Here is a 15693-nt window from a genome sequence, read left to right as displayed (position 1 = left end):
TTGCTGCATGTGGCGCAATTTTGATTCCGTTCTGAAATTTGTATTTTAATTGAACCAATCAGAACGAGTCAATCTCAAGTTTAGCAAACTTGCTATTTGTCGGGATTTGTATATGGATTTTCCCGCTACGAGCGGCCAGTGTGGACGAGGTCTAACCTTCGAACAAAATGTTGGACTGAGGGCACACGCTAGCTCTCTCGTCAGCCAATAATCAGACAAATTCGCGGAACTTGCAAACGCGACTTGCGGCCGTTCGCGTTCGTAGACGTGACTGGGCGGCCTCGAGGTCTTTTTGCTTCCCATTTTGTCTCGTGTGCGGCACGTCCACTGACGTTTCCGCTGTGCTTAATCGCATGGCCGACGTGTGCATTCCGAAGCTCGCACCCGCGTGGTCTTCACCGTGTCACCGCTAAAAAGGACCTGTCCACTGCACGTCGTCCACATTGGCCGCCTGCGGGTACGCACGATTAACGATTTCTCAAAAAAAGTGAGTGTGTGTGAAAGAGACAAGCGTGGCCGCGCGGCGCGAGATTAAACCTCGAGAGAGCGTTTTTTTTTAGTGTCCGCACGCGAGAACGTCGAAAGAGAGAGAGAGAGAGAGAGAAAGGAAAAAGAGAGACGGCACGGCCATCCTCGTCGCATGGCTATGTCGACCACGTTTCTTCGTGGTTGACATAATCCGGTGCGAACTGGTTCGGTGCGGTATTTTTTCTCCGTGAGACTATTGATAATCCTCCGATTCGTGATTTTCGCAGAGAGAGAAAGAGAGAGATAGAGAGAAAGAGAGAGAAAGAAAGAAAAATTCGTCACACACAGGCCGGTTTCCCATCGTCTACGTGGGATCCACATTGTCCGCCTGTCACCTCGTCCCGTATCGGGCAAACTAGAGCGCGCGCAAGCAGCGACAAATCTTCCAGAATCGGACACACCGTAACGCCGCGACCACGCGTCCTCACGCGCATCAGCGATGTCGAACGAAGAGACATCCGCCGACCGCAATGTCGAGATCTGGAAAATCAAGAAGCTCATAAAGAGCTTGGAGATGGCCAGAGGGTACGTAAAGATCAATGACGCCCCCGTTCCGACCATGTGCTATCAAATGCTACCACTACACAGATGACCCAGACATATGGCTTTAAGAAGCATGTGCTCAATTTGCAATCTAGAGTCTTTTACCTCGCATACAAGGTCATTTCAATAGCGATTAACAGTTAGCAACGTATACTGCAACTTGATAAAAAATTTATATTGTAAAAAGAATAGTAGATTTCTTGTCTGTACAAATAAGATAAGTAAATTATATAAGCAGATTTTCTTCACGATAAGTCTTTCACAATATTTAGCAATACTCGTGTAATGTTGGGAAATACTGAAGAGTCTGTTTTTTCAGGAATGGTACAAGTATGATTTCTTTAATCATACCTCCGAAGGACCAAATATCGAGAGTAAGCAAGATGCTGGCTGATGAATTCGGCACAGCATCAAATATAAAATCTCGTGTAAATAGATTGTCTGTTTTGGGTGCAATCACATCAGTACAGCATAGGCTAAAACTATATACTAAAGGTATAACTATATTTTTTTACTTGTATACTATATATAAAATTTTTCTCTTTAGTTTAAACTCATTTTATTTTTATCTTCTTATTAAAGAAAAGACTCAACCTATAAATAAATTTGAATTATTTATGTATTATGTGTAATATCGATTTATACAATTAACACATATGTAGAAATTTACATTAATTTATTTTATAGTGCCTCCAAATGGCCTGGTAATTTATTGTGGAACTATTGTAACTGAGGAAGGGAAAGAAAAGAAAGTTAACATCGATTTTGAACCTTTCAAGCCTATTAATACTTCTTTATATCTTTGTGATAATAAGGTACACAAATATATTGCATGATGCCTATACTTGTGAGTATATGTCATCAGTTATTGTGAACCATGTTGCACTTGCAGTTTCACACAGAAGCACTCACGGCATTACTTGCCGATGACAACAAATTTGGATTTATAGTAATGGATGGTAATGGCGCACTCTTTGGCACGCTACAAGGGAACACACGCGAGGTATTACATAAATTTACTGTGGACCTCCCCAAGAAGCATGGTATGTGACGTATCCTAAAAAAGAAAAAAAATGAAAGTCGATTACTTTTCGATTTTTCCAAAACTGAACGCAAGGCAATTTTTATTGGACACGCTATGATAAAGGAGATTAATTTTAGGTAGAGGAGGTCAGTCTGCGTTGCGTTTTGCCCGATTACGTATGGAAAAACGACATAATTATGTTCGAAAGGTGGCCGAAGTCGCTACTCAATTATACATCACTAATGACAAACCTAATATTGCTGGATTAATTCTGGCGGGTAGTGCCGACTTTAAGACAGAACTTAGTCAATCTGACATGTTTGATCCAGTAAGCAAGATTATTCTTTGTTTTTATCAAAGCAGGAATCGTATGTGTGTATGTATATTTAATTTAAAGCAACATATTTGTGTTCTTTCAGAGATTGCAAGCAAAAGTTATAAAATTAGTAGACGTGTCGTACGGTGGTGAAAATGGTTTTAACCAGGCTATTGAATTAGCTGCTGAATCGTTGCAAAATGTAAAATTTATTCAAGAAAAAAAATTAATTGGTAAATCGATGCTTTGTTAACTACAGTGTTGATATTTAAATGTATCTAATAATGTGTATTATTGAATTATTTTTCTGACTAGGTCGTTATTTCGATGAAATATCTCAAGAAACCGGCAAATACTGTTTCGGTGTAGAAGACACGTTAAGAGCTTTGGAATTAGGTAGTGTCGAAACTTTAATTTGTTGGGAAAATTTAGATATTCAACGTTATGTCCTCAAAAATCATACAAATGCGGAGGAAAAAGTACTTCATCTAACTCCAGAACAAGAAAAAGACAAAACTCACTTCACTGATAAGGAGGTTAGCATTAAAATTATATTGTTTATAATATAAATAAAAACAAACTTTTTAATTTTTTTTAAATCTAACTTAGGGCAAAGTATTTTTCATTGTTAAGTGGTTTTTTGGTTTTATTTGTAGAGCGGGGTAGAGCTGGAACTCGTGGAATGTCAACCCTTGCTCGAATGGCTTGCGAATAATTATAAAAGTTTCGGTGCCACCTTGGAAATTATCACAGACAAGTCTCAGGAAGGTTCGCAGTTTGTGAGAGGGTTTGGTGGCATTGGAGGTAAGTTACTTTTTCACTTATTTATCATCGTAAGGAAGATCCTACCTTTCTGTCATAAAATATCTATAAATTTACATTATAAATAATTTAAAAAATGTACAAAACGTCATTACGCACCGAGAGAAACGTTTAAATAATACAAAAGTGAAACGAAATGGGGAAAAAAAAAAAATAAAAGAGAATTGCGAAAGAACATTAAACAGACTTTTGTGCTTCAAAAAATTTGAAACGCTTAAAATAATAATTAGCAATGATGGATAGGCTGTCTTTAATGCACATTTGTGACTTGCTGTGAAACTTTGTACATACGTTGGTACATCACGATGTAGTTGCATTCTATGAGTAGAAAGAATGCCCTTGAAATAAGATTGATTTAACTCATACAAAAGAAGGTTTTTGCACGGAAAGTAAATCCTATCGAACTAATTATGGAGTATACATATATATATATATGTTGGTGCATAGGAATTCTCCGCTACAAAGTTGATTTCCAGTCACTGCAGGCCGATGAGCCTCTTGATGATGTTGACCTCGATGATTACTAATTTCACCCATGAATTACTCAAAATCGAGACCAGGTAGCTCTTTCTCTGTCTTGCGTGCGTTCATTTACATTTCGTGTATCATAGAGCGTATTACTTGCAATGCTGGACAAATTTATCATTTGCCGCGTTATCCATTGGATTTCATCTTCTGTATTATGTTATTTCTATAAACATAACTTTATTAGGTTGTATGTAAGATATATATTGAAATTATCTTGACTTCTCTCAAACGTATATAGTTAAAGCGGCTTTCTGAAGTATTTTCTTTTCTGATAGCTTCGAGAGCAAGAAATTGCACATTTTATTGTTGTGTAGTTTTTTCTCTGTCTAGAATATAAATATTACACGGTTTACCTATAAATAAGATATTAATAATTACAAAAATAAAGTCAATCGCACATAAGTGAATACCTTACAAGTTTAAGACCTTTTGAGATGTTACATGTTGTCGCTTTTTATAACACAAGAAAGTAAAAGTAACTATATTTATCAAGTTAAATGTAAAGATAAATTTGTCCAAAAAAGTTCACAGTTTCTTCCATTGGGTTTCTCACTGAATAGAGTTTGGTTCTTCTGTACAGATCTGAGTAGTATATGCATATGTGTCTCTCGAAATGTTTGAATGGTAATAGATCTTTTTTTAGTTCTCGTTTATATTTCGATTATAAAACGAGATGTACATATTATTTTCACAAAAAAATCTTTGCTGTCTTTCTTTGGGGATGAGTGGAAATTTTCTAGTCTTCTATTTTTTTATATCGCGTTATTAGATCTGTACGCTGTTGTTGGTCTGTTGGAGAAAGTAGTTGGTATTGCAACATTTGATATACAAGGTGGTTGATTCAATGGAAAGATAAATGCTGCCTGACATCAAATTTACATAAAGTCATATTTTTATTTGTGTAACACAATTTCGATCTTTTCGTATGATAACGCATTAAAAGTCCAAATATTAAAAGTCGCGACATGTGTTGAATAAAACTAATTAATAACGCTTTTGTTTTTAGATGTATGAGCTTTCAGCTACAACAATTGATGAACAAATTTTTCACATTATATCACTAAAACTATAACTATTTAAATTTATGTGTACATAGATTGTTGTTTTTTGAAGATTATCCAACAATTGTTTCATTGACTAAGATTTACTTAATAAACATGTAACATCTCACGTACACATTTATTAATTCTCGATTCAATTAATTATCACTTGAGTATGTGAATTATACAAAAGAAAGAGAGAGAGAGAGAGTTTTGGTGAATGAAAAAAATGTGCAGTGTGTGCGTATATATATTTGATTTTCAATTATTACGAATCACTATATTTTTTATTTACTATTATGCTATAATGTTTTTTGTACGCATGTCATTTCTTACAATATCTCATTTGTTTCTTGGTAGAATTTTTTATATTGCACATTTTGGCGCAATTTTGATCGTCATTTCCTTCATTTCATTTTGTGCACACATACGACGTATGTGTATCATAATTTACTACTTATACATATTGCAATTGTGCTATGCTATAGACGTTGTATAGTCTGAACTATACTAGTAATCACAGTTTTTTTAGGTCATGCGCATGTATGTACACTTGTTTCAAGGAGGAATTTAACAGTCCGCAAACTCTGACTTTTTTTACATTAATTCAGTATAACAAAGTTATCACATTTGCATTATTGATATAAAAGTATATAACTTTCTTATCTTTAGAAAATTATTTCCTACATAATATACAGAATTCATATTATATTTCAATTTTATAATATATATTATTTAAAACACTTATTTTTGTAGTAAACATCAACTTATCACATAACTCTTATTGTGTGAATATTTGAAACAGGAAGATAGTATTTGCGAAGAGAAATTTTAACATTACATACTATAGTGTGTATAAATGTTACATAATGAAATATTAGATATTTTTCTATTACAGTTTTTTATATTTTTCTTTTTGACGTGCGCTTTGCCCATGCTTTATATAATGCAAACGATATGATAGTGTAATAGATTTCAATAATTACATATTTGCATGTTAAATAATAAGCAATGTACACAGAGAAGTTCACTATCATAGATAACACGTGCCTTAGAAACTTGAATAATATATTTTATTTTTGAAACTACAAGAGTGTGAAAGATGTTTTATGAGTAAATAAAAAATGTTATCTCTGATAATGAGCATACGTATCATATGATTATGTTCATTATTATATTTACAAATAATTGTGCTCTTTAATATATATCATAAAATAGTATTTGATACTTTTCAAGTATTAATCGGTGTATTACTTTTGTTAGCTTGCATATTGGGAAAGGTATAGTACTTGTTCTTTATTACAAAACAAAGTATATTCTAAAATCTGACATTTATAAGTATTAAAAAGATATAGATAATACTCATACAACAGTATATATCTAAAACACAATATATAAAATACTTCAATACATATGTCATTACACGTGCGCGCGCGCGCAAAATATAAAGTATTAGAGCATATGATTTATTTAAGAAAAGATACTGTTATACAAAAACTTTAAGTTGATTCAATTTGACACGTAGACATCTCTTCGAGTACACATTAAAGCTACATAAACTATTTTTATTTATATTTATCTATTTACACACATGTGCTTATATGTCAATAATTCAATAGTATTTTTGTTTTATAGTTGGTTTTTATTGTAATTTGATGTGTTTCATATAAAGATATTGTTTTTTTAGCGAAAAAAGTTTTTAAGCGATAATTTTGTTGTTGCCGCCTGACGTGTATCCTCAAACGTATGTTTTTCAGGTATTTTGCGGTACAAAGTGGATTTTCAAAGTATGCAGCTGGACGATATCGAGATCGATAGCTTTGATTTGGACGACTACTAAGTTCGTGACTCTCAACAAACACTTGATTCTCTTAGCGTCGCAAGCAGAAGGAATATGAATGTATGTTCTCTCTTGTTCGATATTACAAGAGGGAGGCATAAACGGGCATGTTTCCAAAATTTAATCACGATGCTTGCACGTCGCAATTACTCTCTAGAGTTTACCGGAAATCAGATCGTAACCGATACACACAAGAGAAGAGCACCAGCTGATATGGGGCATACCAGATGCAATCCATGTCTACGAAAGGAAAGGCAATTCGAAGACTGTGACACTTTATTAAGCCAGCTTGATACCTGCCTACTCTCATTATAACATTCTCCACCTTGTATTACGATTTTATGATCTTTAATTATTCATAGGGATTCGTTTAAACAACTGAATTGCACGCTGTACACATTGCCGAATGTCGCGCGAATATTGTACGGTGATTCGGTCACGATTTTTTTTTTTTTTTATATTAAATTGGTATTTTTGTCATCTTATATCATAGATTTTACGAGAAATGAGTATTTGAATTACAATAGCGGTTGTAGCATTATTTTGTTCAGACACAATCATGAAAGAAAAGCTATAATAAACTGATTATAATATAAACATGCAGTTGCGTATCGTGCATTCTACACCGATTTGCAAAATTCATATGGATAACGAGACGAGTTCTGTAAATAGATGTCAATTTAAAGAAAAAAAAAAAAAAAAGACGGCACCGTTGCCTTAGACATAAGTTGAGGTCGCGTACACGATCCACGGAGTAAATAAGTATTTCCGTCTTATGCAGTGATACACACTTAAATAAACGTAAGAGCAGATAATTCCTCGCAATTTTACATTGCTCCATTGCTGGTTCTTGGCTCTTAGATTTTTGTACATTCACACAAGTTGTACATAAGGAAACGCTTCGCGAGTGTATCGAAGTTTTCATTGTTATAGTGCACTTCACAATGAAGAGAAAAGATGATTCTCTGCAATACATATTTAAAAAACCGCAGTTATTGAAAATATTACGAAATTTATTTTAACACTGTTAATTTAATTTTGCTTATTCGTACGATGCCTTTGTAATAAATAATGTATGTATAAATGTGGAAAGAGTGTAACGTGCAATTTTGGTGAAGTATTCTTTACGAAAGAGTGTGTAGAGAGAGAGAGAGAGAGAGAGAGAGAAAGAGAGAGAAAGAAAGAGAGATAAGAAAGAAAAAACAAAAGGATCTTCAAAGGTCTCGAATATTATGAGATTCTTCCGACGGAAACAACGTATCATTAATTAATAATAGATTTACATTATTTACGATATGTAATATTCTGACACCTTGCAGAGACAAAAGCAGGCGAGAACAAGAGAACTTCATCAAAGTGGAACGTTCGAGAGATATTCGACTATGCGATATGTGCACAACGAATTCCAGAACATGATGGTTCGAAAATATTTGTATCTGTGTATTGTCTCTCAAGACACTCGTGTTAATTGCCGGCTTAACGTTTCTTCAAATTTTTATATGTGAAGATATCTTCTCATTAGAAGAGAATCTAGATAGCTATTTATTTCTATACATCGGTGCGACTACGTTTCTGCTTAGCGGAACATCCGATTTAAAACTTTTGGCTATCTGTTGCAATATTATCGAATTGTGACGACAGAAGCGAAATATCGTGTGAGTTTTGCCATCAACATTCGCGAGAGAATAAATTGATAAAATTCTCCAGTGACGTGTAAAAATTAGATCGTCTCGAATGTAACTTGCGTGACAAAAGTTCACACAATGTGTCACTTCTGACGTTTATAATTCAATATGACCGAAACGGATATCCAGGAGTTTTAAGTAATAGTAAATTAAGAACTCGATAAATATATCAATGAATGAAAGTGAGAGAGAAAGAGAGTATGTTAGGAGAAAGTGCGAAAGAGAGAAAGAAAGAGAGAATAGGAAAAGCCTTGTAATCTTTGTCTTAAGGTAAAAGATACACGGAAATATCGTCCATGCGAGTTGCTTTAATAACTGAATCGATGACGTACTTAGATTATGGCTTGCCTATGATCTCTATAAGCATAGTTGTATAATCTGCTCACACATATTCGTCATTGATTATTTTATTCCTATGTATTTTGCTAGTGAAATATCTCTTAATCGGAACTGGTTGTTCCCCTTTCCTCTCCCAAAACTTCATCAGATTTTGTAAATTGCGATATTCACGGCAATATGAAAATGTAATCATTGTGAATTTTATTCAGGTCGATTTTTCAAGACACAATTTTATGTGACGCTTCACGTTTACGTATATGTGTAGCACACAATGCATCTGCGCTGGAGCCCGGTATTCCTAAGCGAGAAAGCCACTTTTTTTTTGAGACGCAAAAGAAGGCCGAATATATTCACGAATGGGGGGTTTTGCAAAACTGATATATTTTAAGTGATATTAAATTAGATTTTTTTAAACGCGTTTCTCTTACGTCTGTACCGAACATGTTGCCAACACGATTTTGAACACGTGCTTTTATAATCTGTAAACTTTTTGTGCGCAAAAGTATCTTTTGTTTTTGTTTCAAACTTTTTTTGCTACTACTAATATGCTTTGTAAAAACAGATTCGGCTTCTTTCGCTTTGAAAAAGTAGTTTTCTCCCTTATGCAGACCTATGGTTTAAAAATAAAATCTGACTATAGGTTTAAAAATAAAATCTGACTTTGGTGGAAGAGAAGTTTTTCTATGGTATGGCTGCTCATTTCCTGTGAGATCTATGCTTTGTCAGGTGACAAAGAGGGAGATTGAAATAATGATAACATTCCATGTACGTGCACATGCGTTATTTATGAAAAATGAAGGACATTAGCGAAAACAATTCTATCGAGAAGCGAGGCAGTCTGTTTGCAGTACGTAACTAACCGATGTGATTATTAATTCTCAGTAGTAATCCCGCTTCGGTTTCACTCCTCAATGCCTTTTTATATAAAATTGCATCAATTTTCGATGAGTCACTTTTATGCGCATTCCGTTGGGATGTTTTATAAATCAAAGAAGCAACGTAAAAATCCTACGCTCACGAATATACTAGAAATCTAGATCGTCCAAACTCGAATTGTGATGGGAATTGGTGCAACCATTGAAAATTGTCATAATTGCATTTATTAATTGCATATATGTACTATAAAAAGACTGTGTCGCTTATTTTCGCCATTGTTATCTCATATTGAAGCATGTGTATAATATCTCGTAACACATGTTTTGGTCCATACTTCATTTAACGAGATCGTCGACTTGAGATTCTTAAAAATTAACGATTAAACATACATCCGAAGATAGCAGAAGATACGATAAATCGATGTTATCGTGCCACGAAAGATAAAAAGTCTCGGAAAACAATAATTAGCGGTTTATTCGTAAATAATACTATAGTGAAATTCGTCGAATAGCCATTATTTCTAATCTTCCTTTTCTCACGCGCATAATTTTACTCGAAGTTTTTATATACAAGGAAGAGTAACGTGTCATCGTAATATAAAATGCCGAATATAGAACTGGACAACTATAGGATATTAAACAGTAAACATGAGTGAAAAAAAAAAAAAATACAATCTATGTTTCTCATACAAACAGTTGGTTATGAGAGTCCGGAATTGTTACACTGACATAACACTTCTCACAAGAGATCAGTTTGTAAATCAAATGCTCTTTAAATCTATGTATTGTTTAGACACAAAAATGTAAGTATCAAAGTTCAACAACGCTGATCTGTGATAGTTTATGTCAACGCGATGCTTCCGGGTCCCAATAGCAATTCTTTATATCTAGAAATTTACTGATGTCCACCTTTTTACACAATTCGTATCCCACTTAGGAAGACGAAGCACAGTACTTTTCTTGTTATGAGAAAAGTATCTTCGTACGAAACAAGGCCCTATCGAATATAGAAAGGCAGCAAAGACTCTCCTCAGCCTAAACGTAAAATTCAAACGTAATTTAGTGAAGAACGTAGTCAAAATGATATATAATGTTTTTTATACAATTGTACCTGGTTGTGTATCGGAAACGTTTCTGTGTACATTTCGGACGGAGAGAATTCGATGTATTTCATTTTGGAAATGTGCAAGAAATACAATTTTAGAGGATTTCTTTATATTTGTACATTTCATAAAGTGAAAAAAAAGAAGAAAAAAGAGGAAACTGATAATAATGACAATAAATAAAAGGACATAAAATGTTTTGCATTTATAGATTTTAAGATGCGATACGTTAGAAATATTGAGCTCGTGGATAACAAAATTTTTGTTGCTCTCTTCATTTTTAGATAAAAAAATTTAATACTTTGAACATTTATTCAGATGGCTAGAGTTCCGCTAACCGCTATTCTATTTACAATAATTGACTTTGTTTTATTTCATAACACAGGCCTGTGAAATTTGTTTGAGAGACAGAATGTAATAATATTTTAAGTAGTCCTTTTCTGGAATTCAAAATTGACCTCAAGAACGTCCGTACAATTTAAAGGAGAAAGCAAAAGAGCACTTCGAAACAAATTCAAAACGATTTAAATTCACAGGTCTATGTAATTATTTCATAATTTCTCTCTAGACTTTTTATAGATCCATATTGATATATTTATGGCAGTTCTTCAATAACAACACACTATGTTGACAATCGAATCATTCTCGTTCATTCGTCCGGAACGAGAAGGTTGAGATTAGCGTCTCTTACCACTGAACCCAAAAACTTCTCTTCTGCGCCACGTATGGACAAAGTTTCTGCGGCGATGGCAGTCTTTTTCTCGTCCATCATAGGTGCTCTAGCCCAATTCGAGCTGTTGCACTTCCCGCAACTGTACGATGGTATACGATCCAGACTGACGGTTCGATTGCCGCAATCAGCACACTTGAAGAATCTCTTGACGGCGTCAATCACGCGTATCGGGTGTCTTTGCTCCTTGCACACGTCCGACGCCGAGAACGCCGTATATTTACATATTGTACACCTTACGGCTTTACAATCGACCTTGTAAGTAGTCATCATCTTCTCTTCCATTTTTTCCTTCGCCTCTAACTTGTTGAAGTACTTCTCTTGCTCCTCGTCATACGATTTCTCAATCAGATCCGTATGCGAGGACTTTGCTTCCATCATTTCTTTGAACTTGTCACTTATTTTTGTTTTCTTCGCGTCCCGTTCCTCCTGCTCGTTATTCTCTCTCGGACGCTTCGCATTCTTCTCCAACTTCTCTCTCGAGCTCTTGTCGATTTGATTAGGACTTTTTGCTTTAATCTTCCCGTTCTCCTGCACCCATTTGATCGCGTTCATTTTGGCGGCACGTATGTGCTGCTTGGTGATCGGCTCGGAAAAATCTATTGTACCTTGACTACATCCCACTCCCAGTTGCGGTCTTGAAGACAAAGAAGCCAGACTGACCTTTTTATTCGCGACACCGATCTTAGGTTTGATCGGTGTAGAGTTACTACTTTCCTTGGGTTGTACCGGGTTGGAACACAGAACTGTTCCATTAGGTGTTGATTGGATCATTACCTGCTTAGAGGGTTGCCAGCCCCTCAATTTGTTGAGCCGTTCAAAGTCCTTCCTCGACTGCTTGTTAGTCAGTTCGACAATCACAGCCTTTTTCTTAACATCCGTATTATCAAATTCCGGTTTTGCCTCACTTTTCTCTTTACTCTTACTCGAAGCAGTCTCGGACAACAATTCCAGACGCAAGCGGTCTTTCTCATTCAGCTTCGCGTTCGGTTTGGCAAATACGGGCACGAACGATGCCATTCCGTTAGGTTGTCGCATCGCGTCTTGTTTGTTCATGCGTTTCATCGTATCTCCTGTGAATCTGTACCCGGTGTTACTCGATTGCAGGTCCGCGCGTCGAGCACACTTTTTGTACTCTTGCTTCACGTGATAGACGCAGTACTCGCAACGACTTAAATTTACGATAGCGGTGCAAGAATCGCCGTTCTTCTTAACTGACTTGCACTTGCCCATATCTTTCGACGTTCCAAGTATCATCATCTTCTGAGGATTATCGATCGACAGTGTCGCTTGATCGATATTGTCTTTGCTTTCGAGTACATTCGGATTGAGGATACCTATTACACTGCCGATAATCGTTTTCCACAATTGTTTGTAAGCGTTACTGAATAGAAAAATAGAAACAGTCTTCAAATCATCCGACAAATCGCTTATTTTCCAAATGCAGTAGGAGGTTCCTTTCTGCGAGGTTTTTGTGGCGGATTTGTTAATTAATACACCGGCGATCACCCAGTCATTGTTCACATTATCAGAAATAAGGTGGCTCTTTATTCTTGATACAGTCACAGCTATTTTACCTTGCATACGGTCTTTCAATTCGGCAGACGATATAAGAGGACTAACTATTCTTATTCCGAAAAAGGGATCGCTATATACATCCTTTGTTACACCGCCGTTATTGCTACTTTTAATCGCGTTATTGAAATCAAAAGTTTTATTCTTATCATTAAAATTAAAAGTCTTATTGTTCTCAGATTTTAAGTTTGCAGAACGTTCAGTCTTTTGTGAGGAACATTCTTTTAACAACTGTTTTATCTCACGTCCATAATTAGAATACTTTTGTTCTTCAAAATAACGCCTGTCTTCATCATCTGATGAATCCAGCTTGTCATCATAAATCTCACTGCTGGTTTTCTCATCAGTCGGTTTGGTTTCAGTGTGTATGTTACTGGGTGTAGAATCTAAGAAACTAAATTGCAATTCTGTTAAAGTTTTCTTTGGATCAGACAATTTAGTCTGTTCTGATTCAAACTGCTGAAGCTGCTCAGATTGTTCAATTTCTTCATTGCTATTTGATATGAGATTATTCAAGATATCTAAATCACAATCGCTATCTTCGTTCTCCATATTTTTCAAATCCTGGAATGAAATCTGCGTCTTATTAACCTGCATATGACAAGTTGCAAGTTTTTAATATAAAACTTGCTAAGTAAAAAAATATATCCACACACAGAACAAAAACCTCATTAAACATTCATGGCTTCGTGCAACAATCTAATGAAGTTTCTGTAAATTTTTATTCTGTGTGTTTTATATATAAAATATTTATTTTAGTTGTATTAATATATTACAATTGACATAAAACTTTACTTTTCTAAACGCATATAAAACAAAATATTGTTGTCTCCAATTTTTAAGATTTTACGAAAAAGTTGAAGTTTTCAAAATTTTATTTAAAGACGTTACAAATTATTCAGAGCTGACACACACAAATATCAACCAAATCTAACCTTGCATACTCACGTGTTATTATCGCAGACTAATGACAGAAATATCGTTTATTAATGTCACAAGAATCGCCTGTGCACAAACATGTTCGAATTACAAATATTCACACGTCATACAATGATTTTCAAAGAAAAACAATTTCCTGCATACGTATACAACTATACAGTACACAGCTTGTCACGCACATGTGGCATCACGTCAGATGCTTTACCCGCCAATTTTTCACAGTAGAGGGGAGAAGCAATAAAACCGCGAGTATCCTCGATTCTCGCAAATCGATGTCGACTTCGACTTTCGATATATCGATCCTCGATACACTCGAATTTCGATTCGGGAGCCATCTTGAACTCGAGAGTTTTGAATCACGGACAGTTTCGTGAATCTTTACGGCGACTTGCGGAAGTTTTTGCTTGAATCGTACCGCGTTTCTCGTGATTATTACCGTGTGAAAGTGCCAACAATTGTTAGTAAATACGTTGTAGTGTATTTAACAGTGTGTGCAATTTATCACGGTTCAACGTTCATATTTGTGTCACGCACTAACGAGCTATTTCTGTGCAACCGGCAACATCGACGTGATCAGTGTAGTTCAGTCCTTTATTAGCGTTCTGCAGAGCGTAAGTTGCAACATTATCATCTTAGAATATGTAGAATTTCATTATTTATTGTCAATTCTTTCATGCATAAAAATTTATGTTCTCTCTCTCTTTCTCTCTTTTTCTTGCTCGCTCGTTGACTCTTTCTCTCTCTCTCTCTCTCTTCCTCTGTCCAGAACACTGCTTGCATTTTGTTTATTTTTATGATTAAACAATATGATCATTGTGTTTCATTAAATAACGCAGACGTTTATTTATATATTGAAAATGTTATATTTTTTATCACAATCTCGCATGAATTTTCCAAATCGATATAATTGACACACTTTTTATGTTATACACACAAATGTGTGATAAGGCGATTTATTACCATTTTTATTTAAATGTAATACTTGACAATATAATCTCTAATAATAAACACACGGCTCATCTATCGTGTTTCGCGAAAAATACACCCAGTAGAGATTACAAAAAATGCCGTGTTACATTAAGTTCACACATCGCGCTAACTCTCACGAGTGAACTGTGGAATATTTTTCTTAAAAAAATAACTCAAATAACACAGGAAGTCGACGATTGTTTCAAGCAATCATGACTACTCGTAATACAAATTATTTGCGCAGTTGTCGCCAAATCGTCGCACGTTTGCTGATTCATTGTAATACGGTCTAATGTGATGTAATCAAGACACACGTCTGTCATATAGAGGGTGTTTCAAAGAAGATCTCAAACTTCAAATTTAATGACACAAATCTTTAACGAGATAATTTTTTCCAAATGTTGAGGCAAAAAAAATTTTATTTTTACGCAAGGAGAGCAAAAGAAAACACCATGTAATATAATATGTTTTGAAGAAAGGTCAACGACTCTTTGTTCTGGATTAAGAGAAATGCTTGAATCGCGTCACTGTTATATTTATATACACCGGCTAACGATTTTCGTGCGGCAAGGTAGCCGCACTTACTGCAAGCACAGAAATCGACCAGTCTCATCTTGTAAAATATTCAAAATGGATGTTGCAGTCGGACTAACTCAAGCAGTCAGTTCGCATCCAAAGCACTTCTCGTGGATGGGACATGTGCAAGAGACCGGGGCTATCGAAAATACGTTCCCGAAGCGCTCAATCAGAAGCCCCTCGCGGAGAAATCTAATACGTTAATTCCCAACGGCGTGACGTAATTTCCGTTTGCGGATTTATAATTAAAATCGATGTCAT

The 15693-nt window shown here is 35.2% G+C and overlaps 2 protein-coding genes across 5 annotated transcripts; one reads left to right on the top strand and one right to left on the bottom strand.

Moving 5' to 3' along the window:
• Window positions 1-206: 206 nt before the first annotated feature.
• On the top strand, window positions 207-7826 carry LOC109855001 (eukaryotic peptide chain release factor subunit 1). Of its 4 annotated transcripts, XR_002250259.1 has the most exons (12): window positions 207-457; window positions 756-1053; window positions 1391-1566; window positions 1759-1886; window positions 1964-2114; window positions 2233-2423; window positions 2515-2644; window positions 2727-2947; window positions 3068-3215; window positions 3681-3793; window positions 6065-6081; window positions 6559-6639. XR_002250259.1 is itself a non-coding variant. In XM_020428753.1 (11 exons), the coding sequence occupies exons 2-10, from the start codon at window positions 968-970 to the stop codon at window positions 3758-3760; spliced, it is 1311 nt and encodes a 436-aa protein (XP_020284342.1). In that variant the 5' UTR covers window positions 207-457; window positions 756-967; the 3' UTR covers window positions 3761-3793; window positions 6559-6640. The 4 variants fall into 4 exon arrangements, 3 of the variants coding, with proteins under 3 accessions (XP_020284342.1, XP_020284320.1, XP_020284330.1); XM_020428753.1 differs by lacking the exon at window positions 6065-6081 and having other exon boundaries at window positions 6559-6640; XM_020428731.1 differs by lacking the exons at window positions 3681-3793; window positions 6065-6081 and having other exon boundaries at window positions 210-457; window positions 6559-7826.
• LOC109854996 (protein MCM10 homolog) lies at window positions 7084-14123 on the bottom strand. The gene is made up of 2 exons (XM_020428716.1): window positions 13897-14123; window positions 7084-13512 (listed from the first exon to the last, which is right to left on the bottom strand). Exon 2 carries the CDS (start codon window positions 13498-13500, stop codon window positions 11293-11295), a length of 2208 nt encoding a protein of 735 aa, XP_020284305.1. The 5' UTR covers window positions 13501-13512; window positions 13897-14123; the 3' UTR covers window positions 7084-11292.
• Window positions 14124-15693: the final 1570 nt, after the last annotated feature.

This window comes from Pseudomyrmex gracilis, unplaced genomic scaffold (assembly GCF_002006095.1).
Source record: "Pseudomyrmex gracilis isolate BER0280 unplaced genomic scaffold, ASM200609v1 scaffold_3, whole genome shotgun sequence".
Classification (NCBI taxonomy): domain Eukaryota; kingdom Metazoa; phylum Arthropoda; class Insecta; order Hymenoptera; family Formicidae; genus Pseudomyrmex; species Pseudomyrmex gracilis.
Note: the sequence above shows the minus strand (reverse complement) of the source record. Positions and strands in the feature narration are given on the sequence as shown.

Coding starts and splice junctions, on each gene's coding strand:
- LOC109855001 (XM_020428731.1), top strand. CDS start 968: ATGTCGAACGAAGAGACATCCGCCGACCGCAATGTCGAGATCTGGAAA. Junction 1,887..1,963: donor TATATCTTTGTGATAATAAG/GTACACAAATAT, acceptor TTGCACTTGCAG/TTTCACACAGAAGCACTCAC. Junction 2,645..2,726: donor TCAAGAAAAAAAATTAATTG/GTAAATCGATGC, acceptor TTTTCTGACTAG/GTCGTTATTTCGATGAAATA.
- LOC109854996 (XM_020428716.1), bottom strand. CDS start 13,500: ATGGAGAACGAAGATAGCGATTGTGATTTAGATATCTTGAATAATCTC.